The sequence below is a fragment of the Podarcis raffonei genome, chromosome 1, assembly GCF_027172205.1.
Source record: "Podarcis raffonei isolate rPodRaf1 chromosome 1, rPodRaf1.pri, whole genome shotgun sequence".
In the NCBI taxonomy this organism is placed as follows: domain Eukaryota; kingdom Metazoa; phylum Chordata; class Lepidosauria; order Squamata; family Lacertidae; genus Podarcis; species Podarcis raffonei.
Window position 1 is genome coordinate 47,348,223 of NC_070602.1, and position 26,677 is coordinate 47,374,899.

The 26,677-nt window shown below is 45.6% G+C and overlaps 1 protein-coding gene across 2 annotated transcripts; it reads right to left on the reverse strand.

The window, feature by feature from the left end:
• Nucleotides 1-682: 682 nt before the first annotated feature.
• PLEKHD1 (pleckstrin homology and coiled-coil domain containing D1) lies at nucleotides 683-26,413 on the reverse strand. 2 transcript variants are annotated; one of them, XM_053384981.1, is made up of 13 exons: nucleotides 25,783-26,413; nucleotides 17,473-17,566; nucleotides 16,259-16,348; nucleotides 14,069-14,145; nucleotides 9,071-9,162; nucleotides 7,237-7,289; nucleotides 6,058-6,152; nucleotides 5,382-5,475; nucleotides 4,040-4,221; nucleotides 3,559-3,691; nucleotides 2,177-2,321; nucleotides 1,812-1,961; nucleotides 683-1,164 (listed from the first exon to the last, which is right to left on the reverse strand). In XM_053384981.1, the coding sequence occupies exons 1-13, from the start codon at nucleotides 25,929-25,931 to the stop codon at nucleotides 1,010-1,012; spliced, it is 1,509 nt and encodes a 502-aa protein (XP_053240956.1). In that variant the 5' UTR covers nucleotides 25,932-26,413; the 3' UTR covers nucleotides 683-1,009. The 2 variants fall into 2 exon arrangements, with proteins under 2 accessions (XP_053240956.1, XP_053240964.1); XM_053384989.1 differs by lacking the exon at nucleotides 16,259-16,348 and having other exon boundaries at nucleotides 25,783-26,412.
• Nucleotides 26,414-26,677: the final 264 nt, after the last annotated feature.

The window sequence follows — 26,677 nt, forward strand, 5'->3', positions numbered from 1 at the left end:
TATGAAAGGGCAAAGTCATGTTACAACCATCTGCCTAGGCTGACTTGCCTGATAGCTGGTGGCTACTCCAAGGTGCTGGGATGTGCAGGTCTCACAGACAGCAGAGTGTGTTTCAGATGCTAATACTGTGTGTTTATTGAGGAAAGCCAGGAGGGGAGGGAGCCACCTGAATTTGGGCAATAAATAAGACGAGGTAAATTTTGCCGCTGGCTAGCAAGACGCAGCCTTGGGAAAGCTACAAAGGTATCCTATTGTTTTAAAGAGCTTCAAAAGTGTAGCAATGTCTATCTGCCGCCGCCACCCTGCCCTGCTTGTGAATTTGTAAACAAACCCTATAAAAAGCTTGTTAAGTCCTCAGACCTCTTGCCTTGCAAGAGAACCAACTCTGTGGAAGGCTGCCCTTGAAACTTCCTGCCACTCTGAGGAAGTGGGAAGCACAAAAATGGTATACTAGAAACATGTAGTTTTTGCAGCCAAAGCAGAATAAATATAGATAACTGTCTCCTAAGTAGCCACCCTATGCTTAGGGGAACTGCCTGCACATAAGCTGAGGAGCGTTTTGGTCATACTTGCATATTCAACCAGAAACCCAAGGAAGCAGAATAGGAATATCATTCCTCTCACCACATTGAAAAAAAGACTCTCCTCTTGTGTAATTGGAGGTCAAACTAGTCCCCTTTAAGTGTAAGCTGTGGTTTTGATTTGAGGCAAACTATGGAGTATTGACAAAGCACATCTAACTGGGAGTCTCAGCTGATGGGACGGGGCAGCTGGCAGACAAGTCATAACATGCTTGGCAAAACGGCTCCTCTCCCCTCAGGAATGGCGGCAAACCACAACCTCCACCAATGGAGAGTGTTCTAGTCACCGCCCATCATTCCCTCAGAAAGAGCGCACTGCCAGCGGGCATCTCATTTCCGCCTCCTCATCGCAACAATTTGGTTTTTGGCCGAGTGGAATAGTGGCAAGCTGAGTTCAGACTCTCCCTCCCAAGAGAAGGAGCAAAAGTTCACTTTTTGTTGCCTGAGGAGGAGCTCTGGCGCGATATCATGATCTGATAGATGGTCTCCCGGAAGTGCTGGTCCTGAGTCAGCCTCTTGGCCGCTTGCTTCAGGTCTTCTATGCTCTCGGCCTCCGAATACATGAACGACTGGGACTGCCGCACTGAAAATGAAAACAGCACACAACACTTAGTGCCGGTAGAGAGCCACACCAGGCGAGGAATGGGGTTGTTGAATCTGGAAGCTATTATGATAAAGTTTGACCTAGGTGGTGTTTAGCAGAAATGACTGAGGGCTCGTCCACACAACTGCTCGTCCTGCCACTTTCCCCAGGGTAAACCTGCTGTTTACTGCTGAATCAGAACAAACATCAATCGGTTTTTCTGAAGACTGGCAAATTTGTTCCAATTCATTTGTAAGCAGTGGGTTTTCCCGGGGAAAGCAGTGGGACACACAAAAAACTGCTCAGACACATGGCTAGGAAGCCCAAGACAAGCAGAAAACCTCTTGGACTGATGCTTTCTAGGCAAGGGAGAAGCGGAAGTGTGGCCTTGAGACCTCATTGTATGCACATAATTCAGTGCAAAGGCCAAAGAAGAAAGGTCAACTCACTCAGCCACAGGGGCTCACAGGCCCATCAGAGCCAGAGCGTGATGTGTACGTCACAGAGCATGCAAGGGAAAGGGGTGTCAGAGCTGGTCTTAGCAACTGCATCCAAGTGTTGCAAGGCAGGGCTCCTGCAAAACCTGCACTTGGCACCCCACAACGCAATCCCACAGGCCATAGGAGAATATGGGGAATAGCACCTACAGTCAAGCCAGGAGTTGCTGGATCTCCTGCGATGGAAACGGCAGCTTTTTATCCTGCGAGTGGCCGCCTTGTGGAGGTACACAGAGTTCTTCATGATCACGGGCATCTTGGCTTCCAATTCAGCATTTCGGATGCACTCTTCAAAGAATTCTGCAGGGAAGAGACACCCAAGGGAGCCAGTTAAGATGTGCCTTAGGCAGCCTCAGTTCAGATGGATGTAGCATTTTGGAAAATCTCCTTGAGGAGATTCAGTTCCGGCTGACGAGGATCAACAGCAGGCTTCTGCTTTCAGTTGTTCATCTGGATTTTTGGGGTGATGGCACCGGACGTGTTGGGGAAGGCAAGATAAATTATGGCTTGCTTACTTTTCAGATTGCTGACGTCGGCTTTCATTTTTTCCTCCTTCTCTTTGTTACGGTGCTTGCAGTTCAGGCCTTGCTCCAGGCTCTGCAGGGCCTCCTCAGCCTCCTGTAAACGCTTCTCCAGGTCCATGCGAACCTTCACCTCTGCCTGAGCAGGAAGGAAATCAGGCAGCCCTCAACCAACCAATAAAAATAACCCAGGGAAAGAAACAAAACACCAAAAGACAAACGTAAGCAAGGACTTCCTTCCTTCCTTCTGCTCTCTCTCTCTCTCTTTCCCTGTCCTCTTCTAAGGCACATCTGGGAACTTGTATGCTGTGACCTACTTCAGGCATAATTTATTTAATTATGGTATGGATTGTATTACAGTGGTACCTCAGGTTAAGTACTTAATTCGTTCCGGAGGTCCGTTCTTAACCTGAAGCACCACTTTAGCTAATGGGGCCTCCTGCTGCTGCCGTGCTGCTGGACCACGATTTCTGTTCTCATCCTGAAGCAAAGTTCTTAACCCGAGGTACTATTTCTGGGTTAGCGGAGTCTGTAACCTGAAGTGTATGTAACCTGAAGCATATGTAACCCGAGGTACCACTGTATATAAGTTGTTCATCTAGGGTATGTATTTATCTATTTAAAATACGTTTTTTGGGCCATGCCAGTCAACCTTCTGTGTGAAAGTACTGGGAGGAACGCAATTGTGCCAGACCTTTGAGGAAAGAGGAGAGTCCTTCATAACGTTTGGTGCCCTGGGGTGGGTTACTTGGCTCCCAATGTATACCTTTCTTTTATATTGCTTTTATTGTGAAGTTCATGTGTTATGTGTGTAGGAATAGGCCATATAACTTTTTGAACAAAGAATATACCTTCAGCTGTTGGCAACAGAGAGCGAAGGATAATGAGATTGTTTGCTGAGCCTAAAGCAGAAGCCAAATTGGTGTACAACTCTATGCTATCAGTAGGGATGGGTGAATCAGTCAATTTCAGATTCTCTCAGTTTCTCATTTTTCCAATCTTAAGTTCAGTGATGCAGATTTCCACATTAGCTTGTGATATATATATTTTCAAAAAGTCCTGATGAACATTTATCAGCATTTAAGTACAAATTTCTACAATTTTGCCCAATATACGCATATTTCCAAAGTAATTCCCCCAAATATAATGCATTTTTAATGTCATTTTCACTAATATATGCATTTTGCTTTGGCTCAATATATGCATTTTTGTCACATTACTTGGGATTGCAACATTCAGGGAAGTGTAACTTCTCTGAATGGCTCACAGGATGGCTGTGTTCCAGTTCTCGTATGGTTTGGGAAAGGGCAAATTAGGTAGAGTCCCCTTTAATTGCAAGCTGAATCAGATCGAACTGACTCCCCAGCTATCAGTACCTTGAGATCTCGCTCGGTTTGCTGCTTCTCAGCAGTCAGCTCTGAGAGCGAATTCTGCAAGGCCTGCGACTGGGAAGAGTAGAACTCCCGCTCCTCCTCTAGAGCTCGGGAGCGTTCTTCATTCTCCTTCATCCTGCAAAGCAGCACCAGAGACACATTCAGCCGTTGTCCCCATTCCTCTGCCTCTTTTGTGTTTCTAGAGTTGCCAGGTTGCAACCCACAGATTGACTCTATACCTTCAAATCCTTCCACACAACAGAAGTGGCTCCTCTTTGGCCCATTTCCTCCTCTGCCCCCATTTTCCCACTCCCTCTCCTGCCCGTGTGATGACACAAGATGGCAGGAGCCACAGAGTCAAGGGAGGAATGGATACCAAAAGCCACAGATGCCAAGTCGCCCGCTTCTTTCAACCATCAACCAGGTTGCGAACAGGGAATCCTGCCTGTTTGGAAGACTCTCCTCCCCACCCCCCACCCCTCACCTTTTCTCAGCCAGGAGTTTCTCCTCCAGCAGCTGGTGCATTTTCTCCTCGATCTGGTGCAAGCTGCTCTGCAGACCCCCGGCAGCATCAGGTTGCTCACAGCTAGGGCTGGTCGGGGGCTGCAACTCGCTCTGGTTCTCTTCCAGCATTTCCAGAGTCCGTTGCTTTTCCAGGGAGAGCGCCTTCAAGCCACACAAACAGGTTGGATTGGTTACCCCTTACAATAATTCAAACAAACTTTCTGTTCACATAGGGGGCTCGTCCACACTTCCTCTTTCCCTGCCACTCTCCCCTGGGGAAACCTGCTCTTTACCGCTGAATCGGGGCAAACATCAATTGGGTTTTCCGTGGATGGACGTTTTCTCTGATTCAGCAGGAAAGAACAGGTTTTCCTGGGGAAAGTGGCAGGGCATATGGAAAACCACTTGGACCTTTGTCTAAAAAGCACGGGGCAAGCAGAGAACCTCCTGCTTGCTAGGAATGGGACAAGCCAAGTGTGGACGAGCCTTTAGTTGCAGTATGAAAAGTAGAGTCACTACATTTCCCTTGATAGCAGTCCTTTAAACACACCCTCGATAAATAGAAACTTTAAACACACCCTCGTTAAATAGAAACTTTGCAGCTTGACCCTTTCTCATCACTGCATCTCAGTAACAGAAGAAACTTGACCAGCATAATTTCTATCTCTCATTCAGCATTTAGGCAGGCAACCCTTGAGATTACATGGGAAATGTATCATGTGAACAAAGAAAACCCATAATTCTGAGTTGACTTTCCAAGACAATTATACCAGGAGGTATAATTAATTTGTTGATAGACAATTTTGTTGATTTCAGTGTCTATTTCTATTTTTCCCCAGTCTTGACATCCGTTCTTCCCATTTCCACATCTCTGTGGTTTTTAAAAATAAAGAATTCAAAATTCATACACATTTTCAAGTACATTTCTCCTAAAATAATGCAATTTTGCCAAGTATACACACTTTGGAATGCTTTTTGTGATTGGTAAGCAGCATTCCAAAATTCAGAGAAGTGAATTTCAAGGAATGAAATGTTCAAAGAGTTTTGGTTCATGTATTGGTTCAGGAAATGAAAACTGGGTATTAACGTGTGAGTCACAAAATGTATTGCAAAAAGCCCAGGAGCCCATTGTACGATCTCCTAAAACATCCCTGCCATGAATAAGGGAATTGTGCTATAAGCAAAACATCTTTCCTTGAAGCCTTAAGATTTTAGTTCTTACTGTATAGATTAAAAACTCATTCTGAAATGATTTCCATGGAAAACAGTTGCTAGATCTTAAAGGCTGCCATCTGGAGAGAGGTGGAAAGTAAGACACCTACTTCCAGGGTCTTCTGCAATGTTTCTGTCAGGTTTCGGAGTCCTTTCTTTTCCTCCTCCACTCCTTTGAGGGACTGGGCAGTCATCTCCAGCTCCCTGGAAAACAACCAGTTGGGGGAAGAAATTTTGATTTGTGCAGCCTTCGCCAACCTAGTGCCCTCCAAATGTTTGGGACTACAACTCCCATCAACCTTGGTCAGCACAGCTGCTGGTGGTGGGGTCTGGGCAGGTGGGCCCGGCTTTGCAAGAAACAGCCTTGCAAGTTGCACGTTCTCCATGACAGCACTAAGGTAACTATTACTGGAGTTTGGTAAATATTTTGCAGCTGTGTGCCGAAAGACAGCGTCTGGTAAAAATGCTGCTTGAAAGAATAGCAAAATTTAAGGCTTATTAACTTCAGATTAGGAAAGTCATTCTGAGCACAAGAAAAACCTGAAGGCCATATCCGAAAGAGGAGCCCAAATTGCCAAAGGAGTATTGATATTATATGGAGGTCAATTTAAAAGAACTAGCCAGTGGGGGACACAAGGATAGTTAAGAAGCAATGGGATGTACCAGGAAAAAGGGGCTTTCAGTGAGGGCTTACTAAGGTGCCATTCCCTCAAGATAATCACCCCCAGCTGCCAATGAAAGGACCCACTTTTTCACCAGGCCGCTTGAGAGTTCAGGTACTATTACCGTTTAATCTGCTCTTGCTCCACTCGCAAATCTTGCACCACCTCCTCAAACTGCTGCTTCTCTGCCTCCAGTACTTGGTTGAGGTGCTCCAGAGCCTTAAAAGAGAAGAGGGAGGAGGTACATGGAAAGCCCAAAAGGCTGCAAAGTTCCTTATCTAGTACTGTGTCAGGTGCTCATATGTGGAAAACACTTCCATGTAGAAGACAACACAAACCTTGCACAGGTATCATCACACAGCGTTTGCTGTATGCAAACACACAGAAGGAGGTAGTAGCAAATCACACTTTCACCGTGGCCTAGTTCTCAATGAATCTAAGCCATCTAAGTTTGTGAAACTGAACTATGACTAGACCTACTCTGGTTAGCTAACTATGGTTTGTTTGTAGCCAACAAATCAGAACATGAAACCATGGTTTAAAGATGGCTTACAAATTTAGGGGTGAGTTAACTTTAGTTTCTCTTTGTGTCTGAACCCATTATCCTGACATGTTCTGGTTCCCCACCCCAGATGACTGCTAGGCTACAGAGGTGCAAGGCCAGAGCATTTTGAAAACAAAATCAGGATAGGGTGAAATACAGCAACAGTTCCTTTGCCTGTGTACAAGATTTAATCCAGTTTATTTAACAAACTATAGTTAAAACAAACTATGACTAAGGGTAAAGCGAGAATGCGGCCAATGTGTGCATATGCAGCGACAAATGCACAATACAAGTCCGTATGTTCAGTGATCAGTAGGGACAACCATATTGTAATTTCCAATATAGAAGTGCTCTCCACAGAGAATTTTAGGAAAGGAGGGTAACTCTGTGGCTTTTCAGCTGCTACCTGACTCTCTCAGCCCCAAACAGCATGCCCAATGGTCAGGGAGGGATGACTGGGAGCCGTAGTCCAGCAATAGCTGAAGGTCCACAGGTTGGTGTGCTTCCAGGAAAGCCTTTAAAAGTGTTGCATCTGCCTTCACCCTAAGAAGAGATCATGATACTGTACAATCACTGGACCCCAAGCTGCCCCATAATTTTATTATCACAGATTTTCCTAAAACCCCAGACACCCTTCACTCTAAACCTCTGGAGGGGGGGAGGCATAAAATGCAACTTGTTTCTATTGCATTAAATGGAAGTCTTGCTCTTACACATGTTGTCAATAAACAAAGTCAGAAAGTTAAAAGGAGAATAAACCTCTCTCTGCTCCCTCTGTAGACACAGCTCTTCCGTCTCTTCCATCAGTTTATCTGCAAACAGACAGGGAAAAGTGAATGGAAGCAAATTGCTTAAGACAGTTGGACAGAAATTGCATGGACCTTGAAACACAGCACAGCGAGAACCTCGCTTCTTGCATATTGTGCTGTGATTATTTGAATTTACTATGATGAGATTGCTTTCATGTGTTCTCGTCTTCCACCAGTCTCCTGCCAAATGAATTATAAATGACAACAGCAACTTGTTCAGCCTTTAGTGCCTTCCTTCCAAGAGGGTCATTGTCTACTAATGTACCTAGATTTACAACTCCTCTCATCAAGTAGGATGGCATCACTGCCTTCATTTAACGGATGGTTAAAAAGAGTACACACTGAACAAGGTCAGCAGCAAAGCAGTGAAAAGGCTCACTCCTAGTCCTTAAGGGACTTTGACTGTATTCATACACTTGGGGGAGGAAGCACGCACTGTGAAACAACAGCACAGTGTTCCCAGCTCCCATGCAAATGTTTCAGGGTGGGATTTGCATGAGAACAAGTGGGTGGGAGGTGCTTAAATTTCCCATTGCCTGATTCCAGTCTATTAATTCACCACTCAGAAAGCCCAGCCCCTTACCCCAACTGGCCTCAGCAATCCAAACCCAAGATTTGCCAGGATGGGATAGATGGTTGAGCTGGCTGAGCCTGGACTATACCAGTCCCCCATCCTCCGTCAGCTAAAGACAGGCACCCCCAAACTCGGCACTCCAGATGTTTTGGGACTACAACTCCCATCATCCCTAGCTAACAGGACCAGTGGTCAGGGATGATGGGAGTTGTAGTCCCAAAAAACATCTGGAGGGCCGAGTTTGGGGATGCCTGGCCAAAGATATGCTGGTATAAGTCCCGCATCCGGGCTCAGTCAGGGTTCAGCCCAAGCCGACTAAGCCAGGGTGAATCCCTAAAGAAGAGGCCTTCTGGGAGAGGGGAAGGAAGTTTTTAATATTCTGTTGGAAACTGCCCAGGGTAGCTGAGGCAGCCCAGTCAGATGGGTGGTAATTTTTTATTATTATTATTATTATTATTATTATTATTATTATTATTATTATATTACCACTGCCCCATTCCAAACTCCAGTCACTCAGACATATGTGACCCTGCAACCCAGAAGTTACCCTGCCCAAAAGGTGGTGTAAGTCAAACTGCCCCACATCTGTCAGTAGTAGCTCCACTCCCGAACAGAGTTTGGGCTAGAGATTAGTTACATTTGCATAATTTACCCTGCATAAATGATGCTGTCTTCCTATAGTCTGGAATGCTCTGTCCCTGTGCTTCGACATAGGAGGGGCACCGCAAAGGCCTTCCCTACTTGATCTCGATGGGTAGGTGTCAGGTTACGACAGGAGGGGGAAATGTTCTCCTGAAAATGCCCCCCCCCCAGTCACATTAACTTGGAAGCTTCCCTCACAACATCAAACGAATATCTTTGAACCTAGGAACGGTCTGCACTCCCAAGGCACTCATTAACTCTGCTTTATTTTTGTCTGCTGTAATAGCTTAGTAGAACATGCTGCTTAATTGAGGTCACTGGTGATGAGGTCTTGAAGGTACACAGGCAGAACTGTTAACCATCTTTACAGAAAGAAGATAGGCACCTGGGATGCTGCATATGGGGGAGGGGGAGGTCATTACACCTGTCACACACACCCCAACAACATGTTATAAAGCACACTGTACACTGATGTCGCTCTACAAATGATACAATGCATTAATCATATACTGATTTGTGCTGCTGATACGCTATTCCTCCCTGAGGACTAGCGGCTGTTAGTTCCAACCTAAATACTCCTGCTTCTCCTTGGCCAGCTGGAGTCCCTGGGCTTCGAGGCTCTCAATCATGGCTTCTCCCAGCTGAGCGTTTCTCCAGGTCCTGAAGAAAAGAACAAATGGAAGGATGGAAATAGCTCCTTTTAAAGAACAGCCTGCTGTCAAGTTTGCACTCTCCCCTCTCCCTGTGGCAGTGAAAGCAGAAGAACTTCTTCACAAACACTGAACAGAGAGGGACCGAGAGAGATGGCCTGTGAAAAAATGGCAAGAGTGGGCAGCCTGTTCCCCAAGTACATTAACCTGAACAGATAGGCTTCCAGTTGGAGATAATGAAAACAAATCGCCAACACGACGACGGATCAGGAAACTCATTTCTCTCCAGAGAACAAAATGGCAATAAAAGCGTGGGGCCGAAGTAATTCATCAAGTCCTTTTAACCATCTCTTTCAATTTCCTAGGCTTTCTGCGGCTCTCGTAGCTCCAAAACTCTCCCCTTGTGTCCCACAAATCACAACCCTCCCACAGGCAGATTCTACATCCTGAAAGGCTGGAAATGTGAACCCCAAAGCCAGGATGTGGGCCAGGACCACACCCAGATTTCAGAGCAACAGATGGATCCAGAGCTCAGGATCAATGAATAATTTGAATTAACTGGCGGGGAAGCCTGAGTGCTCTGTTGCTGTTGGCTGAACCTTCCAGGCCTCTTGGTTTGGTGCTCAGGATGCTCTGCAGACGACACCCTTTCTCCCTGGGCCACACCATCACTGCCCCTACTTTGCACCAGCTTCTGAGTGCTTCTGCTCAGCCAGAATTTGTCTTTGAACTGTGATGGTGCTTCTTGCTTATCCAGATGGGTGCAGGGTTACCTGTGTGCATGGACATGTGTGTAGAAATCAGTGGTGTTTGCGTGGCTCCAATCTACTTTACAAGAGGTTTTGACCTACAAAGCCTTAAACGGCTCAGGACTGCAAGACCTCAAGGACCACCTCTTTCCATATGAACCTTCCTGGATCCTGAGATCATCTTCTGAGGCCCTTCTTTGTGTGCCTCCTCCTTGAGAGGTCCAGAGGGTGGCAACACGAGAACGGGCCTTCTCTGCAGTGGCTCCTCTTCTGTGGAATGGTCTCCCCAGGGAAGTTGCCTGGTGCCTTCATTATACACCTTTAGGCACCAGGCAAAACCATTCCTTTTTAACCAGGCCTTTGGTTGATCCAATTTACATCCTATGCCCTTTTAAAATGTGGTTTTTGGTGTGGTGGAGTATTGGGTTGCTGTTTTTATTTTTATTAGGTATTTGTGGTTTTAAATCTTGATTTTATATCTTGATTTTATTCTGTGAACCACCCTGAGACCCCTGGGTATAGGGCAGGATATAAATTCAAACAACAACAACAACAACAATAAAATTTACACCTATTGCTTGACCAGATTTTTCCTCTGCCCCCCCCCCGGCTTGTGCCCCCCACCCAAAGGTTGCCCAACAGGGAATGCAGCCCCCAATGCTAGAAGCATTCCCTGAACTAGATGAATGACGTCCCTCCCTATATCTGAGGCCCCTGGACTGAGATTGCCACACAGAGAGCAAAATGGACGTGCCTGCTCTGCTACGGATGGCCAGTTTGCTTGCTTCTGTCCCGCTGAAGCCCACATTTTTCAAAATGCTCCTTGACCTTCACAGCCACGGGCTCTCTGCTTCTCTCCTAACAAAGCAACTGCATGGCTGGTGGAGCAATTCCTCAGAGCTATTTTAAACTCCTCTGGGCAGCAAAGGTGCTCTTCGGTGATTTTGCTTCTGCAGCAAGGATTACGCAAGCAGCAATCTAGATTGTTACAGTGGTACCTCGGGTTACATACGCTTCAGGTTACAGACTCCGCTAACCCAGAAATAGTACCTTGGGTTAAGAACTTTGCTTCAGGATGAGAACAGAAATCGTGCTCTGGCGGCGCAGCGGGAGGCCCCATTAGCTAAAGTGGTGCTTCAGGTTAAGAACAGTTTCAGGTTAAGAACAGACCTCCAGAACGAATTAAGTACTTAACCTGAGGTACCACTGTACTTGTGACTGAGCTGGGCTGTAGGCCTAGAGTTCTGGAGGGTATTTTGCACTGCAGACATTCGCTTGGTTATCAGCTGAAGGCTGGAAGCCAGGTTGGCTTGATGGCATACTTCATAGTTTGTAAATTTAGGGGTGAGACAAGTCCCATAAAGAGGGGAAGAGGAAACAAAGGTTGGGGTCTGAGAAAGTTCTGTAGCAGTTCATGAAGCAAGACAAGGGAGGACTGGAGCAGAAAGTTCAGGTAAGCCGACATAGGGAGGTTAGGGGACATTGACATAATAATGTCCAGTCTGATATGACTCCAGGGGTTTTTTTAAAGGCCTGCCAGACAGTTAACAAACTATACTGTGAACCAATAAGAGGCTGGAAGCTTCTACAGCCTAATTAGGTGCTGCTGACTCTCTTCCCTCGTTCATTTGCACATGCAAGGGGTGAGTCAGCCGTTTAAAAGTGCATCAGAGGAAATCCAGTAATGTCCAGGGGTGAGTGGGGCAGACATTCATTCATGCGACAGTGAACTGCAGTCCCATGTGCACCCCCAAAATCGGCTGGGGGTGGGCTGGGGGATCCTGCAAAACAGTGTGTCTGCAAGGCAAACGAGAGGAATAGGATGTTGTGCAAGTCCACTCATGAGATTTTGCCAGCCGCCCATTGTTTATTATCTCTGGGATAATGGGCCCCAGGTCAATATGGAGCAGCTGGAAACTCACGCTTGCAGCTACTGGCAGAACAACCCGGTGCATGTTCACTCACAAGCCAGTTTTCCGTTTCAGTCACACCCGCCAAGAAAGTTGCTTAGGACTGCTGCATAGATGGCCAGTGCTATGTCTGATGCATAAGTGCCTTTTATTAAAAGTTATTATGTGCTTCGTCCTGCTATTGCACTTGTGTGTGACCTTGCTTCCCCAGTATGAGTACACACACACAACCTAGAATAAACCCTGGTGGGTGAAAAGGGGGTTTTTTTTATTGTTCCCTGTAAGCTTCAATGAAATAAAATCTTTCTAGCTGGATATAAACTGCTGGTATGGAGCAAACAGCAAAACTTAAGCAGCTTAGCTGATGATTATAGGGCTCTAAAAGTTCCCCATCTGTTTTGGGAGTGCCTCCCACTGTAGCCCTTGCCTTGCTTACTTCTCAGAGATGGAAAGAGCTTCCCCTTTCATTATGTGAAACACAGCATGAAGGTCAGGAGGAAAAGCACTTGCAGTCCAGTTCCATGCTCAGTGTGGGGTCCCTAAGCCCACTGAAACAATATAAAACACACCTAAATCAATATAGGATTGCAAGCGTGCAGCTCAGTCTTTCTTATGTTTATGCACTGGACTCACTGGAAGTACATCTGAGTGTGCAAAGGTTTGCATCCTTAGTAAAAAAAAACACATGCTTGCTGAATATTACAGGGGTGCAAAAGCAGGGTAAGAATTTTGGAGTAACAGACTTCTTTGTAGAACTTTGGGGAGCTGCATTATTGCTGATGAGAAGAACACAATGAGATTCATCTTCTTGAAATGCATCTATGGTCCTAGTTGCCTGCATCTAGATTAGGAGGGAAGGGACCTCATCTCCTGGCCACAGAACCACAGTAGTAAGTGCCATAATAAACACTCCTGGACACGGTAACCTAAGTACAGAGGCCACTTTGTAAAGTTCCCTAGTCTTAAATGTATTATGGTTCTGCTAGTCAGAACAATGTGCCTACTAGGAAGTTACGAAATCTGGGACTTGATAATGCAGTGGTACCTGGAGAAAGCAGCTTTCATTCTCAGAGTCAAAGCCACAATCCAGACAGAGTTACGGTAAGTACCTTTAAATGCCATTGATTTCACTGGGAGAATTAGGAATGTGTGTCTAAGTTCTTAACTCTGGCTGGATATACAGTGGTACCTCAGGTTAAGTACTTAATTCGTTCTGGAGGTCCGTTCTTAACCTGAAACTGTTCTTAACCTGAAGCACCACTTTAGCTAATGGGGCCTCCTGCTGCTGCCGTGGCACCGTAGCACAATTTCTGTTCTTATCCTGAAGCAAAGTTCTTAACCTGAAGCACTATTTCTGGGTTAGAGGAGTCTGTAACCTTAAGTGTATGTAACCCAAGGTACCACTGAACCCACAATTCCCATTCCCCTTTCCAGGGCTGTTATTCCCTGCCTACCCCTCAGAGAATCCCTCCACTTCAGCTGCCATACCCAACTTCCACTTGATCCCAGCCCCAAATCTCCCCACTAAATTGTAGTTTAGCGTGATGAGAACAAACTGCTGCAAGCTCCATCAGTCTTGCATGTTCTTCCCTCCCCTCCTGTGGTGGAGTTGCAAGGAGTTTGGGAGTTTTTGCTTCTCTTTTTTCCGTAACCACACCGGTTAACACTGAGTATGGTTTGTTTGAAACAAGACAACTTCAAACTATAGTTTCAGGAGATGGCTTGTTTAAACAAACTGCAGTTAATGTTAACCACAGCTGAGAGGTTGAACAAAATGCTGAATTCTGGTTAAAGTAAAACTGAAGAAAGGCATCAAAATTTCTGCTTGTGGCTGGGCTGAGGAGCAGTGGCGTAGGGTGGGTTGTCAGCACCCGGGGCAAGGCAAGTAATTTGCGCCCCCTAACCCATGGATTTGCGCCCCCTAACCCATGGATTTGCGCCCCCAACCCTAACCCCCAGATGTTGCGCCCGGTGCGACCGGCCCCCCTGCACCCCCCACGCTACGCCACTGCTAAGGAGAGGGGCAGGCAAGCTCTTAGCTCTTCATTCTCATCACAGATTTCTGACCGTGGCCATATTCTTGCCATTATCTCCGTTACCCTCGGTTACTACAAATTATATATTTTGGGACACAGCCCCCAAAGAGCAGCAGATAGTATTAATACTAACAATTAGAGTATTAATGAAACCAGAGCTTAGGTAAATAGTAGCTTTAAAGTAAGCGCAAGCCTAACAGAGCAGCTCCTCAGATACTTACACTTTCCCGGACTCCTGTAGCATTTCCAGCCACTGGGCTTGTTCATATTCTGATTCTGCTGCCAGGACAATGGTACCCTTAAAAGAGAAACACAGCGGCTATGAAGAGAGAAGCAGTATGAAAATATTAGGGCTGTTGCATGGGCCCATTGATCTGATTTGGGGCCTAACCCAGTGTTTCAGAGTGGTCCTGATCCAACCCTGGATGATCTGGGGCCACCCCAATCCCGATTCTAGACCTTGCCCAGTCATGCAGTTAAGCATGTGGTCGGCAAGGGAAGAAAGGAAGGTCACACACACACACACACACACACACACAAACCTGGCTGCACCCACTTTTGACTGGATGAAAAGTGGGTGGAATGGACCTAATCTGACCCAGGGTGATTTGGGGCTGCCTTAGTCTGATCTGGCCCAAATCCCAGGTCCACCTGAACCTCTTTGCTTGTGTATGATGAGTGTCCAGGGAGTATATCTGTACTAGACACATCAGTTTTATGCTAATTGAACAGGGGAAGAAGGGCTGTCGCTCAGTTGTAGAGCATCAGATTTGCATGCAGAAAATCCCAAATTCAAACATCAGCATCTCCAGGTACAGACCCTCCAAATGTCCCTATTTTCCAGGGATGTCCCTGATTTAGAGAAGCCGCCCGGTTCCTGATTTAATCCTGGAATGTCCCACTTTTTTTAGAATGTCCCTATTTTCATTGGAGAAATGTTGGAGGGTATGGAGTTATCCAACCCCCAATCCATCTGAAGGCGATCGTGTAAAGGGAATGGTTGTGTTTTTTTAATAATAATAATAACAATAATAATTTATTATTTGTACCCCGCCCATCTGGCTGGGTTTCCCCAGCCACTCTGGGCGGCTTCCATAGAAACCAAAAAACACTAAAATATCACACATTAAAAACTTCCCTGAACAGGGCTGCCTTAAGATGTCTTCTGAATGTCAGGTAGTTGTTTATTGCTTTGACATCTGGTGGGAGGGTGTTCCACAGGGCAGGCGCCACTACCGAGAAGGCCCTCTGCCTGGTTCCCTGTAGCTTTGCTTCTTGCAATGAGGGAACTGCCAGAAGGCCCTCGGCGCTGGACCTCAGTGTCTGGACAGAACGATGGGGGTGGAGACATTTAATGTTTAATGTTTTGTTATGCTATTATATATGTTGGAAGCTGCCCAGAGTGGCTGGGGCAGCCCAGTAAGAAGCGTGGGTTGTATTTCTCCGACATATTTTCATCGGAGAAATGTTGGTGGTAAAGCTGGGAAAAGACCCCCCTCTGAAACCCTGGAGTTTCTCCGCTGCCAGTCGTTGTAGGTAAAGCTGACCTAGATGGTCTGACTAGGTATAAGGCATGTTCCTAAGTAACCTGCATTGTTTTCTCAGTCTTGGTAATTGTAGTTAGATCAGGGATACCCAGTCACCCTCACAAACTATTCTCAGAGGTCCCTGGGGAGAGAGAATAACTATTAATCCCAGGGATCACCACTGTGGAGTCTGTGGGTGCACATGTGCCCACAGAGGCCTTCCCTGGCGTCCACAGGGTTCCCTCTCCTCCTAGAATAAGGCTTGAAAGCAGTGCTCTGTTCATAGAACCACAGAATTGTAGAGCTGGAAGGGAGAATCATCTAGACCAACCCCCGGCAAGACAGGAATATTTTGCTCAACTACGTTGCAGTCAGTATAGCAGGTTGCGGTGTTTACAACAGTTTCTCCAATTTGAATAGGTGGCCACAAGCCCAGAAAGGCTGGTAACCCCTGGTTTAACCAGTTTAATTGTCTAGTAATAGCCTTACTTCTGACACCGCAGCGCCTTATGTCAAAAGCTGCAGTTACAGAAAACAAAACTGGGAGGTCATTCCATTCCCCATAAGAAATATGCAGTGTGGCTATATAGTGGGGAAGGGCTGTAGTTCAGTGGTAGAGCATCCTCATGCAGAAGGTCTCAGGTTCAGTCTCCAATATCTCAGGGCCCTGTCTGAAATCTCAGAGTTTCACTGCCAATCAGTGCAGGCAATACTGAGTTAGATAGACTAACGATCTGACTCGGGATAAGGCAGCTTCCTGTATGTGGCAGTTTCAATCACATTCATTTCTCATCTGTCAGCACACTCAGCTTATTCCTTAATTGGTGGCTTGCAACAGCTTGAAAAAATACTGTAAACTGAGGAGGAAAAAGAAATTGTTTTTACGTGGAAGTCCTCATGGGAGATTTTCATTGCATAAGGCATGTTTGGCTCTTCTTTAGCTTCAACGATGCAGCCGCCCAGAGGTATGACACCCTGCGGAGACACACCAAAAATTTAGACTAGTTCGTGTGACTCCCTACTGAATTGCAGCATGATACAGCTTAAAATGGGACACGGGTGGCGCTGTGGGTTAAACCACAGAGCCTAGGACTTGCCGATCAGAAGGTTGGTGGTTCGAATCCCTGTGACGGGGTGAGCTCCCGTTGCTCGGTCCCTGCTCCTGCCAACCTAGCAGTTCGAAAGCACGTCAAAGTGCAAGTAGATAAATAGGTACCGCTCTGGCTGGAAGGTAAACGGTGTTTCCGTGCGCTGCTCTGGTTTGCCAGAAGCGGCTTAGTCATGCTGGCCACATGACCCGGAAGCTGTACGCCGGCTCCCTCGGCCAATAAAGCGAGATGAGCGCCGCAACCCCAGAGTCCGCAACTGGATCTAATGGTCAGGGGTCCCTTTACCTTTACCTTTAACAGCTTAAAATGAGTTAGGGTCAATGGGTATCTATCATGGTGGTTTCTAGCTCATCCTTTGGTGAGATTAGAGAAAAACCAGAAAGTCCCCCATTTAGATCTCCCCTCAGCCACGGACGACATCACTCTTTTTCAGCTGCAGCCCCTCTGCAGTAGCAGTCATAACAATATGGATCTATCTTAGACTGTTATATCTTTAAAGCACATTCTTTCCCTCAAAGAATTTTGGGCAATGTAGTTTACCGCTCAGAGGATTAGAATTCCTAGCAACCCTTTAAAAACTACAGCGCCCAGAATTCTTTGAGAGAAAATGTGCATTGACTTTTCTTTAAAGGTGCATTATGAGAAACTGTACATGAATGTACATGTATTAATTTACAAAGCCCTGAACAACTAAGGTCCAGAGTACCTATGGGTCCACTTGAATCCTCATATCCCAGCTTAATCATTGAGATCTCCCATAGTGCCACCGGTTGACCCCTGAGTTAGGCAACACTCAAGTGCCCACAGAGGAAATGACTGGATACCCATTCATTCATATTTAAAAGGGACAAGAATCAGAAATATACACATTCGTGTTTTTATTGCCCAGTTAGCACACCTAGGTACTTCCAGGGATATCTTCTATGAAGAAGATACACAAGAGTCTAGCTCCAGGTGTCTATGAGGAGCGCATTTGCAGATGCTGCTTACTTTAGGGTGGATATTAAAGTAGCGATTGTTTTCAAAGTTCTTCTTTTCATTCTCAGCATAGTAAAGCAGAAAACTCTCCTTGATGATAAAGAACCTGAAAAGAAAGGAAGACAGAAATATTACATTTTATAAAAACACTTAACTCCCCAATAATTTCATATGGATGACAATACTGCAGGTGGACTGTATCATGATTCTGTGGAAAGTGCTAACATTACCAAACTTTGTGTTTGACCTGCAGATCTCTCTAGCAATGTGCACCACGCTCTCTCCTTCCAATGACATGTGCTGATTGGCTAGTATTGTAGCTGCCCTTACAGCTCTGTGCTTCCAACCAATAGGCTGACCTGATACTATCAGACCTGAAAGGTTTAGAATAGAGGTTTTCAAATTTTCTACCCTCAGGACTCACCTGAGATGGCTGAAAATTACTGAGGCCCACTAGTCACAAAATGGTGGCACAGGGGCAGAGCCAGGCATAAAATGGTGGCAGAAAGAAGATGATTTTGGCATAATCAGCCAAAACAATAATTCAAAATAATTTTATCCTTCGTTAGAAATTGCTACATTGTGAGTCACCAAGTTAGAAGATAATTTGAGAAGGCCTTTTATTGCTAGTAGTTCATTTGTATTTTTTACACACACACACACACACACACACACACACACACACACACACACACAACTTCATGAAAAACAAGAGATAGTACCTGAAAGCAGTTACACATTGGGTTATAAAGTGGGGATGGATTTGGTTGAATCACTGAATGTGGTTATTTTTCACCCTTGGATGGTGGTAGTGGTGTGCGTGGGCTATTTTGGGGAGGGGTCATCACATGGGCATGAGCATCCAGCCTCCCTCTCCAAGCCGGGCAGAAGCTTCCAGGATTTGGGGAAATAGGCACCAGGGTAACATGTAGGGGACTAGTCTAGTCCCCCTAAGGGTCCACTGACTGCATGCCAGTGGATGTTGATTATCTTTGTGGAGGGGTTTTCACCAGCAAACCCAGAGAAGGAGTTAGATCAAAAGAGATGACTACAAATTCACCCTCTAATGGGATGAAGGATATTCCCTTGCTACTGTAAGCCATCCCAGCAGTGAGAGTGTTCTATGAATATTATCTGTACATTTAAGTTTTAGCTCTGCAGTTCGGAGGGCTTAAGAATCTCAGGAGGCCAAATACTGGAATGATACACTGTTCCCCCATGTTTGCTCTTATGTGTGAAAGGAGCAAAGCAACTTTAGCAGAGTATGAAAAAACTGAATATAGAACCCACTGACATTGTCTAGGGATTTGAAGCCTAAAGTGAAATGTAATTATCCAGGCTGGAGATTTGTTTTGAATGTTCTCAAAGTGACAAAAGGAGCTTAAGAGGTTTGCAGCTCCCAATATTTCTTTAGATGATAGGTTTGCCCTTAATTGCTAATATATTTCAGAGCTATTCCAATTCTCAGCCTTGGCAAAGGAAAGGCACTTTCTGTCTGAGCAGAATAAAGGCCTCTTGATTCATCATCCCCAGAAGCTCCTGCTTGGATAGGTGTTTTCTCCAGTTCCTCAGTAAATCACTCCAGAAGCACTTCCGTCAACAATGGCATGGCTAAATGCAAATCTCTGCATCCCCATCTCAAATGCAAAGTGTTAGTCTAGGGACTCTCTAATAATTAGTTTAGTTATATTCATTCATTCATTTCTATACCACTCTTCATCCAAAGATCACAGGGCAGTTTACAATATAAAAACACAAAAATACATAACATGATATCAAACAATAATAATAACCACACACACAGTTTAAAAGGCCATAGATTGTTTAATAAACCAAAGGCCTGGGAGAAGAAAAATGTTTTTTGCCTGGCGCCTAGAGATATGTAATGACTCCCACCTTTCATCCAGGAAACTCAAGGTCACCATCTCCATAGTACCCTCACAACAAATTGGTGAGGTAAAAAAGGTAAAAAGGTAAAGGACCCCTCGATGGTCAAGTCCAGTCAAAAGTGACTATAGGGTGCAGTGCTCAGCTTGCTTTCAGGCCGAGGGAGCCAGTGTTTGTCCAAAGACAGCTTTCCGGGTCATGTGGCCAGCATGACTAAACCACTGCTGGTGCAACAGAACACCGTGATGGAAACCAGAGTGCATGGAAACACCATTTACCTTCCCACCGCAGCAGTACCTATTTATCTACTTGCACTGGTGTGTTTCCAAATTGCTAGGTTGGCAGGAGGTGGAACTGAGCAACCTTCTGATTGGCAAGCCCAAAAGGCTCAGTGGTTTAGATCACAGCGCCAAGGGCCAAGCAGGGATTTGAACCCTGTTCTTCCAGGTCCTAGTCTGACACCATAGCCACTGCACCAACATCTATTATCATCAACTTCATTAGGAGCCAGTTGCCTTTTTCTTGTTATTGTCAATATTTGAACCCACTTAGCAGGGCATGTGGTGATGGTGGAGGAGGGAGAACCATTTTTTACTTCCATTCTGTCAAGTGAGCAAAGTTGCTTCGTTTGTGGCCACACTCAGGGCTTTCTAGTGTTAAAGATTTCTTTGCATTTGGTCTTCCAGAAGACCTTGTTTTCTTAGCGAAGAACTGAAGGCTGGAGGTGGATGGTGGCTTTTCCATGAGTGAAAGATGGCATGGTAAAGGATCGCTGCCCATGCTGTGCAGACTTGTTTATTTTGCTGCACTAGAAGAACCTGACAAGTCTGTTCGACTGTGACCTTGGTGGGACACCTCCCCACCCCACCCCACCCACGGCCACTAGAATGCACATCACAAGAAGAAATTATGGTCTTTAGCACTTCACTTTTACTCCCTGAAAAATATAAACTCTTCATTTTTAAAAGGTATAATAAAATGGATTCCAGGAAGTTTAAAGACAATACTTGAGAAGACTTAAGTGCAGAGATCAGGTGTGGTCATTCAAAGGGCATTTGTATGGAATTGCTTTCCCATTCTAGTCCTCCATCCTGCTTGAGCCCAACCTCCTAAATTAGACATGGGAGGTATCCATAAAAGTACAGCCACATTTATCCTTACAGCAACAGCCAAGGCGACATTTTCCCACCTTCGCCGCATCAAGCAGTTGGTCCCTTAACTTTCCCGCCCCGACCTGGCCCCAGTGATCCATGCAACGGTCACCTCCAGGTTCGACTACTGTAATTTGCTCTACGCGGGGCTGCCCTTGAACCTGTCCCAGAAACTCCAGCGGGTGCAGAATGCTGCAGCGAGGCTCTTCACGGGGTCTCTGCCATGGGAGCATATTCACCCAGTGCTCTTCCAGCTGCACTGGCTCCCGGTGGAGTACAGGGTCAGATTTAAGGTGCTGCTTTTGACCTTTAAAGCCCTTCACGGCCTAGGACCCTCGTACCTACGGGACCGCCTCTCCCGGTATGCCCCACAGAGGGCCTCAAGGTCCATAAATAGCAACACCCTAGTTGTCCCAGGCCCTAAGGAAGTTATATTAGCTTCAACCAGAACCAGGGCCTTTTCAACACTGGCTCCAGCCTGGTGGAACGCTCTGCCTCATGAGACCAGGGCCCTGCAGGATCTGATTTCCTTCTGCAGGGCCTGTAAGACAGAGTTCTTCCGCCTGGCCTTTGGCTTGGAGCCAATTTGATTCCCTCCCCCTCTTTCTTTCTTTCTTTTTTCTTTTCCTTTCTCCTCCTGTGATGAGGCTACATTTTAATATTTTAATGTTTCAATATTTTAATGTTGTATTCTAATTTTGTTTTTAAGTTGTATTCATTCAACTTGTTTTTATTATTGCTTGTTGGCCGCCCTGAGTCCGGCCTTGGCTGGGGAGGGCTGGGTATAAATAAAAATTATTATTATTATTATTATCCTTACGCTTTATGCCAATACTTATCCTTATCCCAATGCCAATTGCCTGACATCAGGTGCAGGACAGCAAAAAGCACCTCACAGCACCAGTACTGGAACCAAGCCCTCTTTGAGAGGAAAAATCATCTGAGGGCATCTCTATTCTCTGAACTTAAGTGTTGTGGAGGTTAGCGCCACAGCTGGAGATAAGTGTTGTCTCTGCTGCCTTTTAGAGGATTCAGTACAGAAGATATCCAGAAATTGATGAAGCATCCTTATTTAAAAAACAACAACAAAAAAGACAAAAACTGTTCATGGTAGGGGAGTATAGTACTCACATTAATGATGTCAAAAGAAATCTTAGGGTTCAGGTGACAACTGTATAAGCTCCCACTGTCACAGTGTTGCTAATTCTAGCCGGAGGACATAATGTTCAGGAGTGTTTATTATGTTGATTGCCCAAAGGTGGAAGGCTCCACACTCCTGCTTTAGGGAGAGCGTAACCCCCTTCAGAACAGGTTGAACTCCACACACCTGGACAGGTGAGCCAGTTACTAACACTGTCTCCAGCTTTTCTGGATTCTAAGGTGTGTTTTTGTTTTTACTGACATCCAGTCCATTATCATATCCAGGCACTGATTCTGCCTCATGTGTTCTTTCCAGAGAACTACCTTCACAAACTGCTGACTCACACAGTATGTTTTTTCTGTACACACACCTGGTATGACTGAGATTGCTTATATGAAAAAAAGAAAAAGAGCCAGATTGTGGGATCAACTCCACAAAAGCCTGTTTTCCACCCATAAATGTTTTGTTCCTAATACACACAGTCAATGAGATTAGTTAGGTAATATTCATAAGCGCGTTTTGAAAACATAAAAGGGCTGTGTTAAGTATTCCCCGCAGATTATAACATCGTTGTTGGGTCTTGGAGCCCACAATGCTTTTTTTGGAATAGCTCCAGGAACTAAGTATAGCAACTAATTGATGTTGGGGTGATCTTTCCTCCTCTGGGGATATTCCAGTAAAAGTGGAACAAGACAGCCTCCAGGGCGGTTCAGTTTTGAAACTGCTCAGTGGGATGCATGTGACACCTGGAAGGCTAAGACAGGCTTCCCCAACCGGCTACCCTCCAGATGTGCTGGACTACAACTCCCATCAACCGAAGCCAGGATGACTTCCAAAGCCATTTAAATAGGTCAGGCAACAGACATTTGGTGTGGAGGAGTGGATAAGGTTTGTGCTGTGTTCCTGTTTGTTAACTGCAGTTTTCTGTCTGACCATCCTGAATTGTTAACTAAAGTTTGTCCAGATATTTCCCCTGATTAATCATGACTCTTATATGGCTTTGGAACCTTAGTATAGTGCAGTGCTTCTCAAAGTGCGGGTCACAGATGGGTCCAAAAATGTTCCTGGGCAGGTGACAGTGAAACAATGAGGAGCTTTTTAAAAACTTGCTTCCTCTATATTATCATTATCATCATCATCGTCATTTCTATACTGCTTTATATTTTTAAGAAATATAAACCTACATCAAATAAAACAATCCCAAATAAAACATTACTGAAGAAAGTCAAATATAAAGTACAGTATACATTCAAAGCAACAGGGAACTAAAATATTATCTTAAAGATTTCAAAATAAAACTTTACAAAGGAGGTCAACTTCAGAATGCACATTTAAGGCAGCAAAGTTAACAAACAACATACCATTATTGTCATGAGGCTTCTAAATGACAGAGTTATTCCCTATATTTATGTATCATGGTTAAGTTCTATTCAAATACATACTGCTGTTAGGAATGGGCAGTACAGTTGTGCCAAAAATTTCACCAGCATTTCTTGCAACCATTCTTCATCAATAAATGGGGCGGCAAATACCACCCACTGGATCAGACTGAAAGCCTATCTTAGGCGGCCATTCTGTCATGGTCTTTATCTCTAAACTGGGCTTGGAACACACAGCATTGCAAACAAAGGATGCCTTCAAAGGAGAAGGACTCTTCTCTGGTGGTCCTGTTCAAATAGAGGATGCATGTAGATGATCCTGGGTAGATTCTTCTTCAGTGCCAACTTCCCTTGCCATTAAAGCCTTAATTCAGGGTGGTGGTAGGGATTTATAAGGAAAGTACAACAGAGGAGGGTGGGGTCACACATGCACCAGAGAGACCAGCTATGTTAGCAGAAAGAGTCCCTTGCGTTCCCTTGGATTAACCTAACCTGTCCTTCCCTTTGCACCAGCTACACTATGGGCAGAAGACGGCTTCCCTTCCTTGCCAGGAGGTGGCCCAGTATTGTGGCTGCTGAGTATTGGGTTGGGATATGAAACACTCAGCTTAATTTCTCTGATTAGGTCTGAAGCTCATCTTAGTGGCCTTGGACACTGTTGGGCAGTGGAACGGACTCCCTTGAGAGGTTGTGAGCTCTCTTTCACTGGAGGTTTTTAAGCCGAGGTTGGATGGCCATCTGTCATGGATGCTTTCGTTGTAATTCCTGCATTGCGGGGGGTTGGGTTGGAGTGTAGATGACCCTTGAGGTACCTTCCAACTGTAAAAGTCTATGAGTCTGTGACAAATGATGATGACTCAGGGCTGGAGCAGTCATGTGATGCTGGAGATACGTCCAAAAGCAGCCACGGGGTTAGATCAAAACAGTGAAAAGGGCTGTTGACCAAACTAGGGGTGGGGTGGGATGCTGTATGTCAGAAAGGAACTTTGGGAAAGGATTTAGAATGGGAGAAATCTATTACTCAGCATCTTCAGGTAGGACTCGGGGAAACCCCTGCCTGAAAGTCTGGAGAGCTACTGCCAATCAGAGTAGGCAATGTTAGGTTAGATGAACAAGACAGGTTCCTGCGGTTGTTCCTTCATTACAGGAGGAAGTTACTCCCTCCCCCCCAAAAAAATCCCAAATTTGGAGCACATGCTTGGCAAGCAAAAAACCTCCTGTTTCATTCCTGACATCTTAAGAAAGATCTAGGAAAGACCCTTGTATTTCTGGGAAAGACCTACAAGTTCCCCATGCCTGTCCCACAACTAGCACCCCCTGATTCTTACAGCTTAGATGCATATACGCATTTGAGTAATGCTACCTGCTAAAAGTGACCACTTCCAGCAATAAAACTGCTGCATTAATAATTACGCTCTGAGGCCGGAGTTGCATGTAAGCAATTTAGTTTGGAGGAAATGAGCATCGGAGAGAACTTTCTGCCAACTGTGAAGGAATCTTTTGCCCTTCAGCGTTCTCTCTCACAGGGGATAAGCCACCAGTCCTTGGCTCCTTTCAGAAACACCATGACTCTGGAATTTTAAATAGGACTTGCTTGTAAACACCAAGCACCTTGGCTGTCATTTTCTTCTCGTAACAGATTAACAAAACTAGTGTCATGCTGAACTTATGAAACAAAAGGAAAGACGACAGGAAGAAGGGGAAAAAAGTCGCTGAGAGTAGTCTTTTCCTAATGAAGGTACTTTACTGTTGATGGTGACACAATTTCTTAAATTATGTATGAGTGTTTGTAGTCAAATCCCTTACCCAGATTTATCCATCAGGTAGAAGCAGGACCGGTTCCACATGACTCATAATACATCACTAGGTCCCCACAGCACTCCTACTTCCCATTTACTCAGGAGCAAGTTCCATCTGGGCCTAAGATGGGGGTCCACGATATTACTAGGTCCAGGGGCACATTTGGTATCCTAAGAAATTGTCATGGGCGTCTCAAAATACTCATTTCACAGAACCACTGATGCTCAGATCCCATCCAAAATGGGCAAAACGCCTACACAACCCCCTCCACTTTTTGTAGACATTCTGATGTCTCTTTTTGTAAAGGAAAAGTGTCTGCGTTATGGGGACATCACACATTCTCAGCTCAAACCGCAACCTTCCTCAGCTAGCGTGGCAATTGTGAGAGCAAACGCAACATGGTTGAAAGTCACAGGCCCCTATTGGATAGTACCTGCGACATCACTCACAACACAACTCCTCCCTGTCATACTTGCCCCATGTCCTGCCTTCAGGACATGCAACCAGTTACCCAGAAAAGAATTCCTGGTCCCCCAAACCCAAGTGTTCTGTGAACTTCAAAAGGCCACACATATTCTTTCTTAAAGCTAGCCCAATGCTAGCTCCAATTTTCTTTCCCTGGGGCACAGAGGGCAGCAGACAGAGAGACCATGCCAGTCTCCAAGGAGGGCAAATGCCACTACACATACCGGTACCTGCTAGCCTACAGATGCTATGAAGCTGCAGCTGATCTCTTACAACACTGTGTCGAACACAACCTTAGCATACTTGCTGAGCTCTCCCCTCAACTCTTGAACCCATCTGCTTGGTCATGGAATGGTTTTTCATGCCTGGCTTGAGTGTCCCTCGGTGACTTCCCTCGATTTTCTGGCTCTCCCCCTCCAGCACAAACTCTATTGTCGCCCCCCCCCCATCTCCCCAGGGAGCCTTTTCATTGCACCGGCAGCTCTTTCCAAACACTTACCTCCTGGACCACTTGGCTGAGGGTCTCCCAAAGGGTCTCTTCCAGAGCACTCCATACAGCTGCACTTTGGTGCTGATATCCAAGGCATCCGAATCGGCAGGTTCCATCGATGGCGAAGGAGACACCGTGTTGGATTTTGAAGTGAACATTGTCGAGGGAGGGAGATGGATTTTTGAGCTGATTCTCTGCCTCTGCTCTGCAGCTCAGGGAATCCGATTAAATGCAATGAACCAGAAGGACGTAACCAGCCGCCCCGGTGGGAGAAACACACACACACAGACACACACACACTAGAGAGGCTGAGGCTGTGCTTTGAATCAATATCTGGACTGCTCAGTGCTCAGTCAATACCTGTCTCCCTGATGCAGTGATGATGAGAGCTTCCTCGCGCCATGTGCCCGCTTCCCGATGTGCCGGAGAGATGGAGTGAGTCAACATTCCAGACCAGCCTGAAAACAAGCGAGGCAGAATGAACGCTCCAAACATCGCGCAGCAGGCCAAACTCTGAATGTGCATGAGACGCTGGCAAAATGCCCACTGCAGCAGAGGCCGGAGCACATTAATACTTAGCATGCATCTGCTTCTGTCCTGTAGACACAGGGTGAGTGGATTTATTTCTCACTATGTATACAAAGGTATACACAAGTGTCCTGCTGGACAACAACATCCCTAAACAGAAGCCAGGCTTGCTTCTGTGCCTCTGTAGTGCCTGTTCAATCTTTTAACTGCATAAGCAGACTATTATTTTATTTATTTATTTTAAAAAAACCTATTAATCCTCTAATTTTCTTAACTGCAGAGGGAGAAATGTACCCTATAATAGCTTCCCAGAACTTCCCAGCATTCAGAAGGAGGGGGGAAGCAGGAAAGAATATGCTTTCCGCTTTGGCAGTTG

Bases quoted from the DNA above. Each gene is read 5' to 3' on its own strand.
- PLEKHD1 (XM_053384981.1), bottom strand. From the start codon at position 25,931: ATGTTCACTTCAAAATCCAACACGGTGTCTCCTTCGCCATCGATGGAA. The intron at 16,349-17,472 runs GTAAGCAGCATC...GTGTCTCCGCAG, and splicing joins ACTTTAATATCCACCCTAAA to GGTGTCATACCTCTGGGCGG. The intron at 9,163-14,068 runs GTAAGTATCTGA...TCTTTTCTTCAG, and splicing joins CTACAGGAGTCCGGGAAAGT to GACCTGGAGAAACGCTCAGC.